Genomic DNA, 24,598 nt, shown 5'->3' on the forward strand with positions numbered 1-24,598 from the left:
TCAGATTTGGAAATTATCCGAGCGCATTCTGAACCACGCTTCTAAACATTTCACATGGATACAAAATAACAAACTGTCAAATTAATTCAGTCCCCCCCCCACCCCTCCCTTTTCAAAAATGCAAAATGTGTGAATAATATTGGAAAAAACAGATGAATGAACAGTGAATACTTTCCGACTGCTTTGTGGTCATGAACACGCAAACGAGGTATCAGAGGCTGCCTTTGTTACACTTCTGCCAGTTTAAACCACCTCACAGCACAATGGGACCAGACACTGGTCTTTGGGGTCTAAAGAACTGCCACAATTCCTGTATAATATCTGTACCTGTGAGCTGCATCATTACCATTATTTAATTAAAAACTAAACAAGGTGTAACCAATTCCTTGTGTCTCATTACTCTTGACACTTCCGAATGGCCTGGGGACTCAAATGTCAGATTGAGGCATTGCGTTTCAGGTGGCACAGTTTTGATAAATTACCAACAACTACTAAAAGATTTCAACTCTGTTGTCAGAAACTTCAAACCTTGTGAGACACTGCGCATATGTGACACTATGCACATCCTATCCCACAACATCCCACAACTTGTCATGACCTTTCTGCTTTTGGAGAGAATAAAAAATGTGAAATGAGAAGATGACACTGAGATAGAAAATAAAGGAACCATGAAAGGTTATGCGAGGCCACAGGGGAAGCTGGGACAAAAATAAACTTTGGGAATCTCATGAAGTGGTGATACTCAGGGCCATGTGAAGCAACTACTGTATGGTGTTTGCAGAGTCTATGCTCCAGAGAGAAGGAGAGAAAGGTGGAGACAGGGGTCATATCTACAAGGTATGAACCTGGCCTTGACACCCGTTGTCTTAACCTGCATCATGAGCCCCCTGGCTAGCCGCGCAGGAAACCTGAAAACACCAGAGCTCAGCAGCTCCAGACCGAGAGCAGGCCGCGAGAACACGGAGGACGGGTATGAACTCGTGTTTTCCCCCGGGGCTCTGGTTTCAAACGACAGAGAGGGTGCCAAGGTTTTCCATTTTCAGAATGTGTGAGTCTGAGGTCACGGGTGGCCGCCAAAGTCCCCGGCCAGGGTGGAAGCAGCTGCTGCAAGTGTTCACGGGGGTCACCAGTTTCACACAGAAAACAGGAACAATGGAACTGAGGAATAAGGAATCTCCGTAATAACTTTAATAGGGCAATGTGGTCATCGTGATACAGTGGAAACACCCCTGCTGAGTATCGAAATTCCAGGAGCTTCTGGTCACCCCATCAGTCCACACTGCTGTGAGTTCACATGGACAGCAGTGTGTTCACTAGAACCTGCGAGGCTTGCAGTTACTGCACTAAGCTCAACCTCTTCTGTACTGCCTGGCACAGACATAACATACACAGTGCTAAAGATTGCATACATGCGTAGAATTATTACATTGCATTATTGTCATTTAGCAGATGCTCTTATCCAGAGTGACTTACATCAATTACAGGTTTTTACAATGTTATCCATTTTTACAACTGGATATTTACTGAGGCAATTGTGGCTTAAGTAGCTCGCCCAAGGGTACAGTAGTAGTGCCCCCATGGGGAACTGAAACATTTCGGTTATGAGTCCTGCTCCTTAACCACTATGCTACACTGCCATCCATGCTAAAGTAATGGGACAACACACCTTTGGTCCCACTCAAGCATATTACTGAGAATGGGGCTGTTTCTGGGTTTTCTGGGTAAGAAAAGCAAAGTACCTGTTACTCCCAACCTGTGCTCGTATTCATGATCTAGCATGCTCTCACATCCCTTATCACACTTATGAAAGATATCTCTTGTTGGGTACTGAGAACCTTTTTTCCCCCCCCCCAAAGAACATGGTATATCATTCCGTCACTATGTACGGCTTCACACACAGCCTGATTATATTATTTCAATTTCCTATGTAGAAAACTTTGACAATGGTATTTGCTGGTGTTATCAGTGCACATCTGAGTTTTTATTACTGATTACTGAAGTTAAAAAAAGACCTTCTCAGCTTCACCCAGCATCAAACGGCATTTGGAAGCTAGATAGATAACTACTAAAGCTAGGTACCTGGTTGACCTATCTGCTGCTAGCTGGATAATACTAGACAATTACTTCAGCACTGACATTAGGTGGTAGGCTATTTATTCACATTTCAGATTATGGCATTTTGTACACATTAGTCTGAAGCTCTACAATCACTAAAAAGCAAAGCAAAAAAAAAAATGTTGGAATCTTTTCAAACAGATATTGTTTACTTCATAACGGTTCAGAACACACGGCTCTGCTTTCAATAAGCCACTCCACTACTTTCTATTTTTCCCATGATCCTCAGTAAGTCTGCAGGTACCTCCCAGGGTAATGATCACTAATATAATGTGACATAATCAGTCTGTTAGCGCTCAACAGGTCTGACACCAACAGCTTGAACAGTGCTCCGCAATTTAACTGCGCTGAGGTGATAATCCACCGAGTCAAAGCCAATGGGATCGTCCCTGGGAGTGCGGTAAACATTCGAAATGAAGTGAGCCGTTAACATCAGCTATTTTTATCATCTCACTGTGCAGAGACCCACATTAATGAGGATTAATATGCAGAACCCTGGGTGGTCAGGCTGTTTTCTTCAAAGAATATTACAGTCCTGCAGTTTACAGGAATGCTGATGGTTTTAGAGAGAAAAAAATGTGCGTGATTAACTCTTATGTACATCTTCTGTTTTGAATGTGTGTGTGCGTGTGTGTGTGTGTGTGTGTGAGAAGGTGGTTGGTAATTATGTCTGTGGGTAGAGAGGAGATGCTGAGCAGTTAATTCAGTGTTTAATACAAAAGCAGTATAGAAACTTTGGACTGTTCAACATTGCTTTGCTCTTCTTCCACTCTGTCCCTGAAAACACCTCTAGGAGAGGAGCTGCGGGCTCTTCATCACTGGGCACCTCATTATCACCCCAAACTACCCACAATTCCTCATTCTTTCGACCTGCTGCTCAGAGCTTGGCCGGGCAATGCAAGCCTCCAGTGACACAAGCTCCCACCCACTCTGCGTGCACCACAGGTCTGATACACTAATCTCCCCTTCACAACTTTCAAACAACATTTCAGCAAAGGGAGTTTATCGGGTCATTAAGGGCCTTCCCTTTGTCATGTTGTCATTCTGTTTGAGAGGAACGCTCCATTTCTGACATGAAGCAGAGAAATTCCGCATTCCGTGCCACACATGCTTAAAAACTACCTACCCTGACACCACACACAAAGCTCCCAGCATATCTCTGAAAAATAAAACACTGTAAACTATACAGGTTACATCTGTGAGTGTTGCTTTTTCAGAGATGGTGCCAGGCAGCACCAGGAAGAGCTTGTGTGTGTTCAATTTCACTCTCTCATACAAACTATTTGTTTACACGCATTCTTTTCAGAGATGTGTGGATATTCCAGCTGGCACTAAAGCACTATTCCACGCCCATTATAATCAAATAACAACCAGAATGTAAAACACTAACAGCATAATAACGCACGCTGACACAAACAGCACTCTTCCCATGGATATATGCCTAATGAAGCACAGCTGACAAAAAGAGCTAAAACTAGACAAATGGAAAAAGGAAATGGGACATGGAGAGAGAGAGAGAGATGAGATGGAGAGAAAGAGAAGAGGAGGAAGGCTGTGAGTTGGTCTAATCACTGCACCTGTTCAGGACTATGACAGCAGGGCGCAGCTCAGAGAAAGAGGGAAATTGATCCTGGTGCGGCGGAGTCAGCCGGCTCAGAGCCTTCTGTCAATAACGCATTTCAGTATTTGTCACATTCGCATGTGAGCAGATGTCTAATGAGCGGGCCCGAGCGTACCTTCCCCGTCTACCGCAATGCTAATCTCCGATTGAGAGTCTGAGGAAAACAGAAGATTCGCCCCGCTATTCAGACCGAACAAGTGACTGCTTATTACTGCGGAAAGGGACACCGAGGTGCCAAGGCTGAACAGTGGGTGAAGACTGTGGGCTCATTAGGGGACCATAACCTCTGACCCACCGTAAATGATGTGAGATTTCTCCTTTCCATCCACAGGGATATAGTGTAGTGAGAAAAAGCAATGTTCCCTGTCTATGTTAAAAATATACCTACTGGTGAGTGGAAGCTAGCAAGTGGTTCTGCATCTATTTTGTCTAAAAATGATACGCAAAACAGAAACCTTAACCTACTGTTTTATTGCTTCAGAAATAGCGAGTTCATCATAATGACGACTAAGCAAGATATTTCACATACAAGCTGGAGGTGAAGGGTTCATCATTAACAGTGCATGACTCATTCAGTTACAGGGAGTAACTGTGACAAAAGGAACTTATTTTGACTCTAATTTAATACAGCCCTGAGCCTTTCACTTCAGATTTCAGGATGTGCTATCATTGTGTCACCCTGTTATTGTAGCATTTATCAATAATAATATGGATTCTGCCAAACACGGGGCAGACTATCAGTGACTAGCAATGATGAATGGACAAACATGGGAACGATGGCAGCTGAGACCTTAGGTGAAATCAACCTGACTGTCCTCGAGCAATGACTACCGTCAAACAGGAAAATCCTACTTGAGCACACAGTGGCTGTCACCGCGCCACCGGCTAACAGCAGCGGGCAAGCTGTTCGTTCTCATCTATCAATCTTATTAGACAAGCAAAAAAAACAAAAAAAAAAAAAAACAACAGTGGAATAATAATGAACTTCCTGAAGCAAACGCTGTTTTAAATGAGCCAGATATCACATGCAGACCAGCGTGCGCAGCCAGGACCAGTCAGTCAAGCTGTGTGCTGTGCCACTTGGGACCAGTGGAGGAATGCCAACATATGCTGGCACTGCTGAGGGGAAAGGGACACTCAGACCATTGGACAAAGTCATCATAATTCACTCACTGGTGATGGGACTCAACAGGTACAGTGCACCCCTACCTCAATGCCTAAAGCAGGGGTGTCCAAACCTCCCCTGGAGGGCCACTTGTCCTGCATGTTTTAGATCTCTCCCTGCTCCAACACAGCTGATTCAAATGATCAACTCGTTATGAACTCCTGAAGCTGCTGAATAACAAACTGATCATTTGAATCAGCTGTGTTGGAGCAGGGAGAGATCTAAAACATGCAGGACAAGTGGCCCTCCAGGAGAGGTTTGGACACCCCGGGCCTAAAGGGTCTCGAGGTGTACCTCAGGGGCAGTTGCGTTTTGGCACCTCCTCCCTCTCGTCTTGCCAACCTCCTCTCCCTGGATGCAATAAACATCCCTTGTTAAAACAGCCCATGGTTTCTAATTGTCTCTCAGTTAAAACACTAATTGCCAAATTTTGTTTTGATTTTAGAAATTAGGCTGCACTTTACTTGCTCTCTCCAAATCGTAATTGCTATGGATTGCCTAATAATGAGCAGAATGGTAATGTAGCCCTGCTCTGAAGGTGGGGTGTTTCTTGCTTTGTCCAAACGGACTGGAAAAGTTCATTCACTGTATTAGAGAGAGGAGATGTACTTGTCACTACATCCAGCCCTGCCACAGAATTAACAAATAGAGCCTCACACAGATGTATTTAAAAGTACATTTAATGCAAAATATGATATAAAAACAATAATATTGATAAAATAATCTGCTTATTAATGTTACACAATATCAAACTAGTTTCACAATGATTTCAGGAAAGAGCCATATACCTTACGAGGAGGGAAACAGTAAAAAATGTGCTTGTGGATAATACGCTTTGTAAAGAGATAACTGCCTTTTGTTCCTTCAGCTCCAGCTTTCACGTTGAATATGGAATGCGTACCCCAGGACCGTTACTTCAGTAAACCAAACACAAGACCGCTACAAAGAGACTGATTAAAACAACTATATATATACATTACAAACTCAACACATATTTGGAAGATTTGCAAAAAAGGCACAATTGCAGTAAAATGAATACAAAAAAAAAAAAAAACGAAACAAAAACTTGTGACACAAACCAGACACAACCCAAAACCGCCAAAAATTTATTTCAGGACAGTGGACTCACGCCCCTGCAACTTTGCTCCTCCTTCTACCTTCTCCTTTCAGACACACAGAGAGCAGGAGAGGCCCGTCCAGAGGGGCGAGAGGCACGGCCCAGCTTTCGGACTTCCGTGAGGAAATAAAGGTGCTTCGATCTGGGTAGTGTCTCCCACCTGCACTTCCTGCCTGTCTGCCGGTATTGGATTAACACAGGAGGATTTGCTCTGGATCCTCCTCACTGTTTCCGGGTTGTTGTTCCAGAACACGGCTCTACAGACAGAGCAGTCTGCCAGAGCTCAGTGTGTCCGCTGGTCCCGCCCACCTTCATCATTCAAAAACTGTGCAAAACGCTATCATTTCAGCACAGACTGGCACACGTGTAATTTTCATCATTATCATTCATTTCCCACTAATAATTAAATATTAGTGATGCTATTATCAAAATTACAATGCTAAGTACCCTAAAAAAGAGACGTGGTCAATCAGTGAGGGGGACAGGTTCTCAGGCTGTAGGATCCACCTGTCATGAGTAACGAGTCATGTGCTGGACTCAGCACAGAGAATATGCTGCACTTTGACTTTGTAATCATTATTTTATTTACTTTGTAATAATCATTCCATGCTGTCTAATTTTTCAGTGTGAAATGCACTTAAACCCACACATCTATGTCCCGGTCCACACATCCATCACCCTGGCTACACAGGGTTGTCTCTGCTCCTAATGGTAAAAAAAGAAGATATTTTCCTAAAATGAGTCTGTATTGCTCCCAGACATTCAATTTAAACACTGCCCCAAAATCAAATCTTCTCCAGCGCAACCATCATAAAGTACCTTTTGAATATATTCATCATAAGTTGGAAGTCTGGGCTTGCAACACTTAATAATAAATGCAAATGTGCGGCATAACAGCTGACAGACAGAAAGCTGCCATCTCTGTCATCATGCACAACCACAGCATGAAAAAACCTATCAAAGCCATGCAAAACACAGACAGCAGGAAAACATCTACATTCATTCCTCTGCCCTCTTCCTACTACTTGGTACAAACAACGCAAAATACCAGGATATACTACTGGGATTTTGTGAACAGCTTCAGATAAACTATAACGCCGGTCTCCAGACACACTTGATCGATAGAGATGTTGGGACTGTCCTGTCGGTGGTGAATGGTGTGGGTTGAGACCCCCATCTACACCGCTGCGGTCTGCCGGGGGTCTGGGTTCCGCCCGTCTCCGTAAGCGTAGCGTTCCGGGCTGTCGGTGCGGTACCCCCCGCGGTTCATGGTGTCGTAGCGGGGTGCTCTAAGGGGGAGGGGGGGCGAGGGGGGCACGTCCTGTCGGAGAGGGCCCCTCTGCTGTGTTGGAGGGGGGTAATGCCCAGGATCGCCCATCCTGGGGTCCATACCCCTGCGCTCAGGCCCGCGGGGGTAGTTATCCCGGGAGGGGTAGTTGGGGTATACAGGCTGGGGGGCAGGGTAGTGGGCCGGCTCTCTGTGGACACCCCAGGGCTGCACAGGGTATTCATTAGGATCCATCGGCCCCCGTCTGGAATGAAAAAAAAACAACACAAGCATATTGTTAGGACAGTGTGAGAGTGTCAGAGTTATGGACAGTGGGAATGCCAGGTCATTATGTGATTGTTGTTAGAGGTGACACATTACCATTATCAACAGGGGAGTCAAGAGCTCGGTCCACGTCTCTCACTGTGACGGTGTGAATCATGCTCTCTGGTGCAGACTGTTTACCTCACAGCTGTTTGAAGTGCACCATAAATAACACTTTAAACAGCCCCGCATTGCATTTTGGGTCATATTCACATTGACTGAAATGCACTCAGCCACTGAACTTTTTACTTTAACTAGCTGAAAGTAACAACACCAAAGCTGAAAAATAATCCGCTTTTGGTTCCTTGAGAGTAATTTGGACTCCAAATTTCCCATGCTGTTCTAGCTGATTATCACACACTGCATTTTTCATTTCTCAGTTTATGAGGAGTGTTGGTCCTTCACTAATGTGTTACATAGGCTCAGACCAAAGTTTTCCTGTGACGTGACATTCATCACAGGTGCACTTTATGCACTATGTGTCCGTTCTGCAGCAACGCACCTGGGTAATAAGGAAATGCTAACCGCTTTTACATTGCTAGCTCTTGGCTAAATGATACAAGCCTCGCTAAAATACATTCCACAGTGAGAGATCTCAGGAGCGTGTAGCAAGCTATTTGTTTAAATAGCCGTGGTAATGTTCAAGTACAGCAGTAAACAGTTTGTGTTAACCTGTCAGTAGAACGGACAGAGAGCCAACACGCTCTTTATAGGGCTAAAGGATCATTGACCAAACTTGACTCCTGTCGGCAATATTTATGATGTAGATGCACACCATGATAACATCTGCAATAGCCAGGTTGTAGAGAGGAGAGAAATAACCCCAAAAGCCTGTGCAGACAGACCAAGGACTCTCGCATCGAACACACAGGATCCACCTGTTACTATCTTACATCATACAATGGCAAAATTTGAGGTTTCTGTCAGGGTGACCTTTTTCAATATTCAATCTCACATGACTGAAGTCTCAACATATAAAGAAGGATTCAACAAATGACCTTAAAGCATATATCACAGGTCAGTGGGAGAGCTGGAGTTACAAATATCATGTAAAAGGCGACAGATACCAAAGAACTGTGTTTAAGTGTATCTACTGCTCACCAATTTTATTTAAATGGGACAGAAAAACAACTGAAAAAGTACACTTTTCTTAATTCTACATTACATCATTCATGGTAAACAGCACCTGATCAAGGAAGAATTTTTTTCCAAGCATTCTTCAGTCAGACCCAGCTATAGTTGTATAAGACTAGTTATCAAGGCAGAGCTTATTTCTCTCATTTTAATGACTGAGGTGGCTGTGTTGGCCCATTCTCAGATTCCCAGTCTGTAGTAAGTGGTGTTGTTTGTGGTAATTGATATCACAAACAAATCGAAGGGTGAGAGAGTTTGTGACAGACAGCCCGCCAGACGCAGTCCGGTGTGACAGGACACGGTCCAATGCCTCGGGGACCGCAGTAACGAGAGGGCCGGCCGGGCTGCTCCGCTCACCCCTCCTCCACCCCCCCAATTCTAAATGATTAGGGATAATCTCCCTGCTAATGCCAGCTGCGGAGCAATAACTCGGGTCGGGTCGCGTTTCATGGAGCGACTCGGATTTTTCCAGCTCACGTGCTGGCGTGCTGGATTGGGCGAGTTACAGCGGCTTTAGCTGCTAGTCACACTACACCTCCGCTGGGCCCGAGCCAAAAAGCGGCCTCCCCCACGGGTGCGAGGATTAGGAACCTGGGGGGTTCAGGCCGGCGCTGGGCGCTGCAGCTCCCTGCCCCGTTCACTGCCCCTCTCTCTGAGTGACAGGAGGCCGGGCCTGCTCTTTTCTGCATGTCTGCTAGACACGCAGTTATGCCTCTCACATATCTGTGCACATGCGTTCGTTTCATTGGTAATGGACACGGCTATTGACTACCGCACATGTATGCTGTGAGCATAAACTGTACGTGGGAACAGTACTCCCTGCTGTGTGGTGTGTGTGTGTGTGTGTGTGTGTGTGTGTGTGTGCGCAATAAAACATTACAGTGAAGCCTCCAGTAAACGCCGCAGGCTTGGGAGTGAGGCGGTGTGGTTTAGCCATTCAGGGAGTGTTGCCTGGAATACCTCACCACCCTGGAAGAGGGTGGGGGGGTAACAGGCATTCCAAAAATCATCAGCACATGCTTAATCTCTGTGCGGCCCTGACCACCCAAACAGCCAGACGTCAATCAGGTGTGGGTTGGCCTTCGCGGTGCACGCGAGCGCCAGTCTGTCATCCCAGCGATCATTGGCCAAGGCTTCTGTGATGTCATCCCATTCCAGAATGCAGATAAGGACGATGGAGAGAGAGAGAGAGAGAGAGTGTTGAAGGCCACAGACATCATTACTGCTGCATATAATCAGCAACCACATGCATCCGTGTGCTGCACCTGGCCATTAGACACAGTCAAGGCCAAAATCCACAAGGAAATTCACTCTGCAGTATTTGCCGGAGCAGCAGCGTCGCACAGTGGTGAGGAGCAGGACTCAAAATGAAAAGGTTGCCAGTTCGATTCCCTGCTGGGGCACTGCTGTTGTACCCTTGGGCAATGTACTTTACCCAAAATTGCCTCAGTAAATAACCAGCTGTATAAACAGATAACATGTAAAAAAAACTCTAACCTATGTAAGTTGCTCTGGATAAAAGCGTTTGCTAAATCAGCGTTTTCCAAACCTCTCCTGGAAGACCCCTTGTCCTGCACGTTTTAGATCTCTCCCTGCTCCAACACAGCCGATTCAAATGATCAACTCGTTATGAACTACTGAAGCTGCTTAATAACAAACTGATCGTTTAAATCAGCTGTGTTGGAGCAGGGAGAGATCTAAAACATGCAGGACAAGGGGTCCTCCAGGGGAGGTTTGGAAAACACTGTGCCAAATGCCTGTAATGTAATGTAATGTCTATCAAACTTCTGAGTTTTTTTTTTTTTTTTACAACGGTTAGGCTACTCAAACTCCTTTTCCAGTCAAGGGCAGCACCTGTGTAGCAGTTGCTGAGGTGGAGGCCAGTAGCCGCGGTCAGTGACAGAGTTCTGGCTCTGTCAGAAGAATGCTGCTTTTGGGAACTCTGTCAGCTCAGAGCAGCAGCTGTGGATTACTGAAGAATGATGCTGGAGAGTCATTTTTATAAACTCACCAGCCACTCCCTCCACACAAAGGAAGCAGGCACCAGGGGCACAGATGGGAGCCACACAGGGCCTTGTGTGCTTGGCAGATGCCCGGGGGGGGTGAGGGGTGAGGGGTGGTGCTGACAGGGGTAAAACCCTATAGTAAGTGAAGAGGTTGTGTCCCTCTAGAGAGGGAGATAATCAAATCTGAAGTAGTGCCATCGGGCTGACATCCTTCACAGCTCCAGTGCCGTGACAGGGAGGGGTTTTGGGGAGGGGGGGGTTGCTCAGTCAGGAATGTTTTCCTGCTTGCGCCGAAGAGGAATTCCCATTTTGTCAATGAGACCACTCGCACCTGCCAGGGGGGGACTCGGGAGGAAACGCTGGTACGTTCCTAATTTCTCCTCCCTCACAAAAATCCTGTCTGCCAAACAGCTGGCAGCGGCCATCTGAGGGGCTCAGAGTGGAGACAAAGCAGAGCTGTACACCCTTTACACTCAACTGACCATACGCGCGAAACACACAGCTCATCACAGTACCATAAACATAAACCATAGACCATAATTCTCATACACACAAAGGCACAGGCCAACTCAAACGTGAGACTGAACTTTGAATAATATGCTGAAAGTCAGGATCACTCTCAGATAGCACATAAAAGAGAAACTAGCACCAGCTCAATCACAGCACTCACAAGTGTGTTATGACGTGTGGTATCATGATATTGAACATCCATATTTATATTCTCTTCTGCTGTGCCTGACACTCTCAGCAGTGATAAAGAAGGCAAATGCTGCAATGTGCCTACAGTTTAACAGCATCATCATTTTGGTTTGCCAGGGACATTATGTGCTAATCCATAAAAACCTGCTATCAAAAAAGAGGTCCTCATCTGCAGTCCTCTCAATATTCAATTTTTTGAGGATCTTTTTTATTATTTCAGTCCTGAGAAACCAGCACTAACTGAGAGGACATCAAATTTGATTGTATTCTCATGGTCAAAGTTGGATATGCCTGTATAACTTTTCAAGCCCTCTTCAAAGTTTCATTTTTTAATCGCCATAACTCCATTTTGGTATAAAACTTTTGTGAGTGGGTCTTTCAGCGAGTGAGGCTCCCTGACACACTTTAACGCTTACTATATGAGACTAGAGGAGACTAGACTTTCATTTCCTAAACCTGATTTTGTCACCGACTCTTCACGATAATGCATTTAGGAGGAAAGACCACAGTTGCTTGATTTACTCTTTTCAGAACAGTAACAACAAAGTAGCAATACAGGCAGAGTGAAAATAATGAAAGGAAAAACACATGATTGTGTCACTCTGACTCTGAAAAGAAGTATGGAGTGATATAAATAAACCGTCAGGAGTCTGTCGCCGTTTCTGGCAGACACTACACCAAGAAAGCCAGGCTCCCAGGGTGCACCTGGGCACATAACACCTCTCCCAGATGTCCCAGAGAGGGCAAGAGGCCTGTTTTTTCAGCTGTCCAAGGGAGCGGTGCGCCATCACATCTCACCTCCTCAGACACCCTACTGACCCCTGGGGGTCACATGGTATCACTGCACCTCACACTAAGGATCATGGGATTCCAGAGCCTTCCCGTTCTGTTTGTTTTTCATTATAGGCTTTAGCTGACCAAGAAAACAGTTGTGTCGCTCCCTCAGTGAGTGAATGAGTGAGCAAATGGCTCCTGCTGTTTAACCACTAGAGGGCAAGGATGCCAGGAAAGTAGTCGCAGCCAACAGGAACAGCATGTATTCAGTTCTGTTTTTTTTTATTATGTGTATGTGAAGAATGTATTTGGGAGAAGGACGAGACAGACAGAGCCCCAGCTACCCATTTATTCAATCTACGCATGGAATAAATCACTCTGATGAGCATTATTTTCATAAGACTGAGCATGAAGACAAACCTACACTTGGAAGTGCCTGCTAAACTTCATCTGGCATGTTAAAAAATAAACCTGCTCCTTACTTTAAATGTGAACGGCACCGGGAGGAACATGCTGCAGTCTAGGAAAAACTCCAGGCTTGGGTCGTTTCCTTCAGATGGTGATGTCACTGCTCTTTACAGCTTTCAGAGGGGTGTGCATTTTTGTCTGTACCTTAATGGACCACGGATAATGACAATCTCAGTGTCCTTAACTCCACAGGTCAACGGAGCACCGGCTGACTGCGTAAGACTGAGGGGCTCCAGACAAAGGGCCTTGGTAGAGTGTGTGATGGATGCGTGCTTGTGGCTGCCTGCGCAGAAACACCTACAGGTGCTCAGGCGGGAGCGGGAAACAGAAATAGTGGCCGCAGCTCTTTAATCTGAATTCCTGTCCGTATGAGAGGCATTACCCTGGAGAGCCCAGGAATTTCTGAAGGTCAGCACCTGTTTTGAATAATGCCTCGGCCTTTGAAGTGGAGCCGTGGAAAGCCCAACCCCCCCCCCCCCGCAAATGCCAGGATTCTAGAACACCTCTCGTCATTACATTCCGCAGGCGCAATGCGCCGCGTTCCTGAGAACGCACAGTGCAAAAAGCACAGATGAATTAACCCCCGGATTTCATTAAACCATTACCCTAACGTTTGCCTTCCATTACCTGGCCGGCCCTGTAATGGGAACTGCAGCTGACGCGCGCGGTGGTGAGCCGAAACACGTTAAATGGGGTTGGCCCTGATGAAAGTCACGCTTGCGTGGTTATCGCTGTGACTGGGACTCCCGTCGCACTCACGGGACCCGTTCCCCCCCGCTCGCTGAACCAGCAGGGGAGGGGGAAAGGAGGCCCTGAGCCGAAACCGGTACCATTACGGTCTCTGTGACTGCTGGAGTTGAAGCAGACAACCTCAAACCTCAAGCCCACTCTATATACGGCTGGCTCAGGGATCATCAAACTGTAATTAAGAACACTCACTCATTATGCAGTTTCATCCAACACCCAGACAGCAATAAACAGCACCAGAATGTGAGTGTGCGTGTGCGCGTGCATGTGTGTGTGTGTGCGCGCGTGTGTGTGTGTGCATACGTGTGCGTGCCTGCGTACGTGTGCGTGCATGCATGTGTGCGTGTGTGTGTGTGTGTGTGTGTGCGTCTGCTCATGTGCCAGTGAAGAGGACCACACTTGCACAGATGGAGGGTACTGGTTGCCACAGCAACACGGAAGAAGCAGGACAATGAGAATGTGACATCGCGTCTCCCATCAGCAGCCTCCCGCTCCGGCTGCTCCTTCCTCTCACTCCTCTGCCCATGTAACCCTTCCCCCTGTCAACTTTAACTTAAACTACACGCTTCCTTCTTTAAACGGGAACGCTTATTACACATTCTTCTGACAGAAACCAAAGAATGTGTCTCATTTATGCCACAGAATAATCACCTAAGACTGTACCTGTAAATGGGGCTTCTCTGAGAATAATGACACCGTCTATCAGTGGAACTCCTAAATCCTTGGGGGGCTGTTCAAAACAGTACACAAGGGGTACATGTAATAACTGTTTTTTCAAGTAGTATAAATGAGGGTGATGTTTTATCCATTATCTATTGAGACTGCTCTCTGGGGTATACGGTCCTCAGGAAGGCAACAGAGAGCTGAAGGAGCCTAATGTGACTCCGCTGCTGGAAGTGTTCACTAATTAGGTCTAAACATCTTGGGTGCAGACTCCAGGCCAAGGGGGCCAGGGAGGAAATAACTGTGTCTGCCCCTGACCCCAAAAACACAACTCTGCCTTTGAAGTTTGCGAGGCACAAAATACTTCTGACCTTAGCGAGTTACCACACTGACCTGGCTACCCACATAAACTACATAAACTTTTACAAGTACAATAACATCTCCGATCTTTTAAGCATTTCTGGGTCATTCTTACTGCATCAACAAACTAAAACCAATTTTCACATTACATAAAAGCTCATGTAATCATTTCATGTTGATTGTTATAAGTCATACTTGTACTTGTAAGGCTCTGTAATCATGTTTTGAAAGACAGACATTCCATGTGCTTTTCCACTGACCATAATATATGGTGTAAATGTTCGAAATGTAACCTTAAAGATATCTAACTGGATTGTGTGTACTCTTTTAAAGGTCATCTTAGGAACTATACTACTAAATTCTGAGAAACTGTAAACTAATGCAAAAAAATAAATAAACTGGCAAAAAAATATACGCATATATTTATGGCAATAAAGTTAGCTAGTTAATCATGACAAGATCATATTCAGATAACTAGATGCTCTGTGAGCACATTTATAGTGGAATAATGAGGAAAACACCACTGGCTAATTCACCATCTTTGATAACACGCGCTCTTTTGAGACGGGAAACAGTTGTTGGTAACCACTCTTGACGGCAACCAGCTGAGAACAACAGATCTTTTCTTGACAGGGAATGTACAGTGATGCCTTATTTTCCTTCCCTAACCTGTTTGTGTAATCAAAGGAACAAAAGTAAGTGAAGTTTCTTCATCCTTCAAAGACTTTGCATGACATTGCACTTATAAGGTTAGCATCTTTGCGCGCTGGTGAAACGGCAAAGGCTGCCCAGCGTGCTGGCCAGTGTGGCAGGGGGTAGCACTGTGACATCATGGGCAGAACTTGACTGGAGCCTGAGGTCTCCTCTTCAGAACAGAGCCATGGAATGAGCCCACAATCAGCACAGCCTGGTGTCCAGACGAGCGGACAAAGACCAGAGCAGTCGGAGGTGAGGAACGGGACGGCAGGCAGTCCTGAGCTGTGCTGTAGCTGCTGGACCGGGTCTCACAGAGCCTGGGGCAACACCCTGGAGAGCAGACCCTGAGAGACCACTCCCAGCCTTCAACATTACTGACCAAAGCAGGAAATTACAGGTTTCTTCACCCTAATTCAGGCACAGGGGCCACCAGCTGTGCATTAATCATTCAATTACCACCCAAACAAGGAAATGAAGGGGACGCCAAACCTGAAGAGCTCTGACTCGGCCCGATAATCCCTTAATCTGTGGCGGATCTTAGGGACCGTTCTGATTGGATAACCCGGCGTTGTGCTACACTGGTGGTGACTGTGCGCTTTTATTCCAGTAATAGCCTTAATTGGGTTCATATGGGGGGAGACTGTGTGCCGGCCACCCTAGGGCGTGGTTGGAGGACCAGGGTGGGAATAAGACCGGAGGCACAGAGCACGATTAGAGCCAGGGGAGAAAAACACACCAATACAGCGGAACTCAAACAGAGCGCTGAAGTCATTTGAACAAAAATGGGTTTGAATGAAGACCCCTGAGGCTTTTATGCAAAGTTCAGCATTGAGGAAGGAAAAAAAAAAAAAAATCTGTTGCAGCCTCAGCACAGCGCAGCAGTGATGCTTCGGGGAGATTTGAAGCCTCGGTGGCAGAATTAGAGTCATGTTTTATTTTAGAGAGACATCAAAAGAGGGGAATGTGGGAAACCCTGACACATCATCTCTCTCTGTAGAGGTGTTATTTTCAGCTACAGTGAATGTGAGCCTTTTTCCGGCTTCTGTCTGTTCCGCTCCTCCACCTCTCCCTTTTCGGATGCCAGATCCCGGCCTCAAAGCCCTCGCGGCTCTGGCATCTGCGAATCCAATAACCTGAGAAGCCGCAGCCCACTATTAGCCCCGGCTACTGTTTGCTCAGCATTGTGGGGGTGCTGGGTTGCAGAGTTTCAAACGCGCAATTCATCCGACGTGCTCATGTTCTGGACTGAGGGCTGCTTGTTTTGCACGCGCTAGTTAACACAACACGGCCAACCTGCTGGGGAGAGTGCCCTGTGTTCTCCGACACGCATGTGGGGGGGGGGGGGGTGACCGTGCGGCCGTGCTCCGTCTGTGAGATCGGCGCTGATATCATCTTACACCCCAGCGTCTGTGTGTCAGTCTCCAGGGAGAGGATCAGGTGGATTCCCGGGATGAGGGCCTCACAAGGCAAACACTCTAGATTTAATTATAAGCTTTAAAGAGGATTACTCTGCACTCTGAGTAGAGGGAAGTCCTGCTTTCCCCCCTCCTCCTCCTCCTCCTCCTCCTCCTCCTCCTCCCGGTGCTCTCAGCTTTTAGTCACAGAAGGCAGCGCGGGCGTGGGGAGAGATGGGCTTACCTGGGCAGGGAGGCGTACTGTCGCTCCACGTCCTCGTAGCGGGGTGCCAGGCGGTTGTCGTGCCCTCTTGCTGCCACCTGTCAGAGAAACAGGAGCGGTTACAGGCGGGGTCGGCCGTAATGGGAACGAGCTGAGACAGACAAGACAGCGAGGCGGTCACAGGCTGTTACGAGGGTACAGGATGCGGGACGGGGTGAGCCCTATCTGTCTGTCACGAGAGGTGGGGGCACAGAGTTTTTAAAATGTGGGCTTCCATTCAGGCCTAGACACAGTGCTCTGCTCTCTCATCTCCAATTGTGCTTGTTCTCAGTAATTACAGGCTAAGAGTAAGTGGTACCAGATTCCACCCCTCGACCCTCAGTGCTGGGCCTGTTTAGCAGGGATTTATTTTTGGGTGGCATAGGAGGGGGCCAGAGCTCTAAGCCACCTAAAACAGAAAGCAGCCAATCCAACCCCCCCCCCCCCCCCAACCCCCCCAGCCCGAAGTGGAGCCAGATTAACTCAGCGCATCGCATGCGATAAGCAGCCCCTCCAGAGAACGCTTAATCCCCCCAATTCAAACAAGAGGGGAAACTTCATTTTTGTTTCAATGAGTCCATTACAAAGGACCTTTTCCATCAAAATGACTTGTTTACTTCTGGCATTATCTTCCTGTATTTGTTGCACTCTGCATGCTCCCTGAGAGAAATATTACAAACAGCAGCCCAAGCATTTATCCGTTATTACAGGGCATGATAATGAGTGACATTTCAATATGAGTAAGAACTCAAATATAAATTTTAAAAAATGATAACCACCGACACTTCGCCCATAAAGAAGCTGCACCTGTAGATTTAGGAGCCCCTCTCAGAGGAAGGGCAGAGCCATTAAGGAAAACTGGCGGCTTTTTTCCGAGGGCCGCGTGAGGGAAAATGGTGCCATCCGTCTCAATGAGATGGTTTAAAGTGTGTGCTCCCGCGCCAGCGTCACTCTCAGCCATTCTCATAACAGCACGGCACCACCGCCGCATATTAAGCACATTCTTTACGCGCAGAGCGCTCCTTACGGCTCCAATATCTCAGAGAGGGAGAGAGGGAGGGAGAGAGGGAGGGAGAGAGAGAGAGAGAGAGAGAGAGAGAGAGAGAGAGAGAGAGAGAGAGAGAGAGATAGAGAGAGGGGCATTAGCAGCTGGTGGGGAGGGCAGGACAGGGTTGACAGTTGGACAGTTCCAGAAAGGATCCGGCCTATAAGAGTGGACCTCACATGCTGGGCTGCTGGAAAGGGAATTAACACCTTAGGACTGAAAACCGTATGCACATTGGTTTACATGCTAATTTTTAATTGATAAAGCATTACGTGAAATGTAACATGCATTGTATTTTACTACATACTGCATTCTGCCCCTTCTATATTTACATAGCAGGTTAGATGGTCTTTGGGGCTCTTTTGAAGGCAGTGTCAGGGATGTACTTATAAAACTAAGACTTCAGTGCAGCCATGGACAAGCACTCGTCCGCAGTGCAAGCTAGATCCTATAAGCTACTGGGCAGCAGTGGAGCGAAAGCCAAGAAGCAAGACCATCCAAAAGGCATGAGATGCCCTAAGGAACGTTAAGCATAAGAGCCGAAAAAATGAGACCCTCCAGCTGGTCAGACGGGCCCTTACTTTTGTAAGGTACCTACAAGCTGGTTCTGACTGGGAGCTGTGCTGAGGGACAGGGTGTTCCACAGGCCCTAGTCAGGGCCAGCACTATGGGGGAGCTTAGGGACCTCAGTGCACCCCCAGACGGACCTTAGGGATACACTGCACCCCTAGACGGACCTCAGTGCACCCCCAGTTGTCTCCTTATATCCCGCAGTCTATGTAGTATTTGTTAGATTTTTTTAAGATACGACGTTCTGTGCCCCCCTGTGGATTGCAACTGCACCCCTCTGTATTTTCTCCTGGGCTGAAGCCTGGCTCTAGGGCCAGTGGTGGGCCCCGGGGTCCCAGGACAGTGATGTATGCTGTAGGAGAAGGCTGCATTCTGCCGTAACGCCGTGGCATATGGTGTGCCGTAATCACCCCCCGCACCTTCAGTCCTGGCGCCAGCAGATCAGCCCTCCTCAGATGTGCTAACCCTCTCACATCGGCAAAACAGCCCGAGGCCAGAGCGAAAATCGAGTATTTATGCCTGCTAATGACCAACGCCTGTTCCTTCATATGGAATGTATGTCGTGGTAATTGGCTGCTTCAGTAATGTGCATTAAGGCTCCATTTTGTGTGTGTGTGTGTGTGTGTGTGCTGTGCCGTGCACACTGTTCAATTAAACTGTCAGGCTATGGCCACTGCTGCAAGGCATAACAATTCACAAGAAAAAAGAAATATGAAATACAGCACTATGGTAAGATTTTGTTATATAATGAGCAGTGATCCCATCCAGGTCAGCTGAGACAGACTTTATTTATTTATTTTTTTTACACATCTTCCATTCACACTAATGGACATTTACTGAAAGAACACAGTTAAACACAGTGCTCAAGGGTATAACATCTGCACTTCCATCTCGAACAGGAGCCTGCGGGTTTCTGGTTGCAAGCTCAGTAACCAGCACACTGCTGCTACTTGCATGAGATCAGAGCAGCTAAAACACATTTATTCTATTCTCACGTAAAGCTGAGACGTAGATTTAAAAAATAAAAAAAAAAAACTGATTTTAAGAGCTAGTGTAGGTGTTTTTTTTTCCCATTGATTGGAGCAGAGGCCTCAGGCCTGAACCTCCCTCTGGGCTGGGTGTCCCGGATCAGACGGGAGTGTGGCACAGAGATCCCGGCCCCTGACACGCGCGTGTACCTACGCAGATTAAATCAATGGGACTGGCTCCTGCACGCGCTTGCTGGAGGCAGAATAAAGAGAAACAAATGAAGGTGTAAAGGTGCGGGGTCACCGCGAGCGCGGGCGGAGTGTCAGTGATTTACCGCCGGTTCCGCGGAGCCAGCGCTCTGTTCATTAAACCCGCCTGACGGAGAGAAAAAGGAAAACAAATATCTCCATCCACCCCGCCTGCCCTCACTCCCGCGAATTACCCGCCAGCTTGCCTGAGTGGAGCCAACGCAACGGGTTGAAAATGGCGCTTGTTAAAAGCTAATAATGTATAAATGACTTTATTCAGTGAAATCTGAATCCATTCTGTGCTGCTTAATTACAGGACAGGATCTAATTGCCTCTTCTTTCAGAGGTGTGCGGGTAAAACCTGCATCATGAATCTTAATTGTGAGATGTGATTACATTTCAATTTAGCAAAGGATTTGCCAGATATGTGCTCACCCTGTATCTAATAATACTGAATATAATCTTATATGCGACCATGAAAGGGATTGTTTCAGTGGGAAGTGATGGGCTCTCAGTAAACCTTTATTCAAGCTTAAATTAAACTAAACACCAAATTAAACACCAAAGCAAAGGGATGACTTTTAAACAACAAGATTGAGTGAAAAAGCTCATTTTCAGATTTTAGCTCTAAATTGCATAGAGGAGTAGATGTTGACCCTACTAGATTTTAAAGAAATATCAGTCACTGAGACCTTTGTGTCCAGACTCACTGAAACCTGTGGCCAGAATGGCTAACCAACTGTATCAAGGGTGATGGAGGAGATGACTGGAACAGACCACTTCTCTTCCTCAATTCATCCTTAATTTCCTGCTGACAGCCACACCCTGATCTGGGATCAGCATGCCTGTTTCTCTCATCCTTCAATGCTCCAATAACACCATCACAGAGTGATCTGCTGCTGATTACTGTACTGATCTCAGGCTGATTTTCCCCACACCCATGTGTGAGTCCAGCTCAAAAATCCCAGCAAGCCCCTTTGGCCAAGAACAACATGGAATCTCTCCATCCGGGGCTCTGATGGTAATCCGGTCTCCTGGGTGTGAGAAAGCTCGGCAACGCTGGCCTTCTTTAAACAGCGGTGGCAAACGGACACAGCTGGGCCCCCCAAACACCTTCCAGTCCAGGCAGAGAGGGACGGGGGGCCTAATTCCCCCAGAACTAATGGCCTAAAGAAAATCATTTCACGCCATGGCGGGCAAAGGAGATGCACGAGTGTGGAGTGATTCAGCCAGAAGAGAGTGACACCCAGACTCCCCCCCACCTCCTCCTGCCCCCCCACCCCCCATCCCTCCGGGTGACAGGGCCCTGTGTTTACCCACACCGTCCTGGATAGAAACAGCAGCCATTTTGCTGTTGGATGATTTATACGAGTCACACAGAAACGAGCTGACAGAGATTTAATATGTTCGCAGAACAGAGTACAGATGCTTTAATTGAATACAAGGCCGGGAGAGGGGCCTGTGTCAGATTATCAGTGGAGAGGTGGCCTGAAATATGCAGAGATTTCCTGGCAGGTAATATTTAAAGAGCTGCGCAACTCTGACATGAGAGGGACCTGGGTTATTATTAATATCAGCTCTGATGAATGGCCTGTGTTAATCCGTCACCGACTGCACTCGTACAACAGAGGAAAGTACAAGCCTGCCAGTGCATTAAGTCACTGAAAATATGCTGTGCAGACAAATAAAGCTATGACCATACAGACCTATTTAATTTGCTTAAGACATGGCTTTCTCTCAAATGGCTGAACTTGCGGTATTTAGTGTGAAAGTTGACATGCTGCAGTCCACACTCAGATACCACACTTCTGCGTTCACTGGTGAACTGAAGCCTACAGTTTTATGATTAATTAGTATCATTCATAAACTATCACATAACACAGCAGAAGGTGGAGATGATGATCACTGTGACTTCAGCAGGTAACTAAAGAGCCACCAAAGAAAAGCAACACACACAGGAAAAAAAGACAGAAATGCTACTGCCATGAGTCTGTGTGCACGAGTGCGCACACACACACACACACACACACACGCACACACAAAAGCACACACGCGCGCGCACGCACGCACGCATGCACGCACACACACAAAAGCACACAAGCACACAGAAAAAGGTGAGAGCAACTACTGCCATGAACACACACACACACACACACACACAAACACACACACACACACACACACACACACACACACACACAGACACACAGACACACACACACACACACACACACACACACACACACACAGACACACACACGAAACCCCCTCTTCTCATTCTGCCTCTTGATTGAGTTTAGCCAAAGTGCAGGCAATGCAGAGAGATGATGTGAGTTATAGATTATGAGAAACGTAGCGGGCTGCCATCGATTTTTCTCAGGGAAAGGAAAGGGAAAGAGTGGCACTGGGAATGAGAAGAAGGAGCGCGAATTGAGCGGGGCTCTGAAGAACTCTCCAATTTAGCAGAGGACAACAAAGCATTCACACAGAGAGGAGAGGATGTTAATACCAGATGCTTACGCTGGGAGCACAAATTAAAATGAGACAGTGCCAGTTTGGATACCCCGATAGAAATGAACCTCACAGACGCACAGGACAGACTATTCTCTACTTAAAAGGTTTCTTTAAAATTGCAAAAAGTAGACAAATAAAACGACTGCATTCAAAAATCATGACATGTCTGCGGTGTTTACAGCAGGGACTGTCCCCGGGACAAACATTACATCAGAGTGTAACCTTTAATGCTTTCTGCAGCTGGAGCAGCAGACTGTCACCAGGCTGAACTGAGGTTTTCAATCAAACCACGTGAGCGCAAACTTAGAGTGCTCTGGCGAATTACCCGGGAACACAGAGCCAACCCAAGAGAAGGATATAACGAACTCAGGCAAGAGTACTAGGGTCACTACTTGCATTAACTAGAACTAAGAGAATCTTTGATTCAGCCTCCTACCTTCCTTTTGGCTCCTACTCCACAACCCACTCTACAGATGGCTCAGGACTTGTGAACTTGGTGCACAAGATTACAGATAAGGAGCACCTGGCTTCACACAAGACTCCTCCTTTGACTATGAGACACTCCACAGCTCCAAAGCCTGCAACCTGTTTCACTGCCATGACATGATGCAGAATTGCACTGATTCAGACCGCAATCACAGCACAGCTGTCTCCTTCACTCACGGCACATTCAACAGGATGCGAATTTCTCTCTTTCACCCCCATACACAGCCCATATAATGTCCCTGGGAAAAGAAAAAAAAAGCTGTGATGTATTGCATGAGGAATCATTTTGGCGAAAAATAAAAGCTGAAAACGAAGCCATGAAAAAAACAGTACATGCACTCCAGCCTCCGTCTTCCAGTTCCTCTCATTTATGGCTGTAATTGCTGCATTTCTTGAGAGCCATCAATTTCCAAGGCTAATTAGCGCAGGCTTCTGCCGCCACCCCACCCGCGGGCTCCGTACACCCCTCCCGCCGGCTGTAGTCATGACAGCCAACAGGCTCTTGGCAAGCGCAGATAAGATTCAGCCGATTGCTTGAATTTTTCATAAGTTCCTTTAATGAAGGTCCATTGATTTTAACTGGGGAGGGGATGCACTCAGAGGAACCGGGTGGCAGCAACAGTGCCCTCAGAGACCCAGCCACCCATGTTCAGTCTCACGGAGAGCTGTGTTCAGTGCGGAGCCACCGTGTTCAGTGCCAGTGCTCAAATCACAGCTAGTGTTGATGGGAAAGAGCAGGTCACAGTAGGGTGGCAGTAGCTCTGTGCCTGGATGACTTACCCCTGTGCAGAAATATAAGAGTGTCTAACTTTCCTCTAGAAATTAGGACACTTATTCTCTCTATGCTAATTCTCCAAACTTTACATTTATCTGTTGGGGCTTGTTATGTAAAACCTGAGAAAGGCTTTGGTGCTGTCAGTCTGTAGGGGCTCCACTGCTGCTGCTGTGGTGGATATAGGAATTTTAATTACTCTGAATCTGATATCTTTATTAGAGCTCGTTGGAGAGGAAAAACATGTTTGTTTATATTACTGCAGATGCATAAATCCAGACACTTAATTCAAAGTCAAAGATAGCACCTAATTCAAAATGTCAAATAACTCTCTCAAGAAAACCAAACAAATTAGAAATGAGAATCAGATATGTCAGATACTCAAATCTCTCTGTATTCAGGCAATTATCACCAATGAAGGTCAACTCACAAAAAATCTGGGCTTATTTACTTCATATTCTTCACATATAAAAATACTAAACGGGCCTCCCAAATCCTATTTGTTTCCAATTAGGCAGGCTTTCTCACACAGAGGCTATAATGTGGCTATTTTGATCTCTAGCATGGCTTTTACCAACGTCTGAGTGATTACTAATTGACCTCTTCTGATCACGTCTCATATCAGATCATGTCTGTGTTCTTATTCCATGCAATTATTAATGATGTAAATACACGCTAAATAAACCAATAAAACAAATAAAATAAATGTCAAAAAAGGTGATGATCTTCTCTCCCCTTCCTGTGTTATAATTCGCAGGAGGAACTTTTTAAGAAGGGTGAGTTTGGGATGAAAGAGACTGAGTGGCTGAGGCTGAGAGAAATAATCTCCATTTCTTCACCCTCTCTTGTTATCGTCCGCCCACCTTGAGCACTTTCAAGGATGACTCGCGGGTTTCCAGAAATCTAAAGCGCACCTATTTCAGCCCTGACAGGTACTGTGGGGGGGAAAGTAATCTCGCAGTCCTTTGATTCTTTCAAAGCATTCACTTCTCTGTGAAGGCCTTCATTACGACGGTCAATTGCTTGTGCCTGAACCGCTAATATTCTCTTCACCCGTTTCGCCGCACCGTGTAGCGTCGCCGCGGTTTTTTTTTTTCTCCAATCGATACAAACACACAAGTGTTGTTTCTATTGAGGACACAGCGCGTGACAGAGCGCTTAAGTATGCATTTCAAACGCAAA

At 46.5% G+C, this 24,598-nt stretch overlaps 1 protein-coding gene across 1 annotated transcript in view; it reads right to left on the bottom strand.

The window, feature by feature from the left end:
• Nucleotides 1-6,473: 6,473 nt before the first annotated feature.
• Nucleotides 6,474-24,598, bottom strand: part of LOC118789431 (partitioning defective 3 homolog B-like) — a 206,495-nt gene continuing 188,370 nt past the window's right edge. Inside the window, 2 exon segments of the mRNA XM_036545850.1 lie at nucleotides 6,474-7,550; nucleotides 16,795-16,871. Of these exon segments, the coding sequence (XP_036401743.1) occupies nucleotides 7,196-7,550; nucleotides 16,795-16,871 (432 nt within the window). The 3' untranslated portion in view covers nucleotides 6,474-7,195.

This window comes from Megalops cyprinoides, chromosome 14 (genome assembly GCF_013368585.1).
Source record: "Megalops cyprinoides isolate fMegCyp1 chromosome 14, fMegCyp1.pri, whole genome shotgun sequence".
In the NCBI taxonomy this organism is placed as follows: domain Eukaryota; kingdom Metazoa; phylum Chordata; class Actinopteri; order Elopiformes; family Megalopidae; genus Megalops; species Megalops cyprinoides.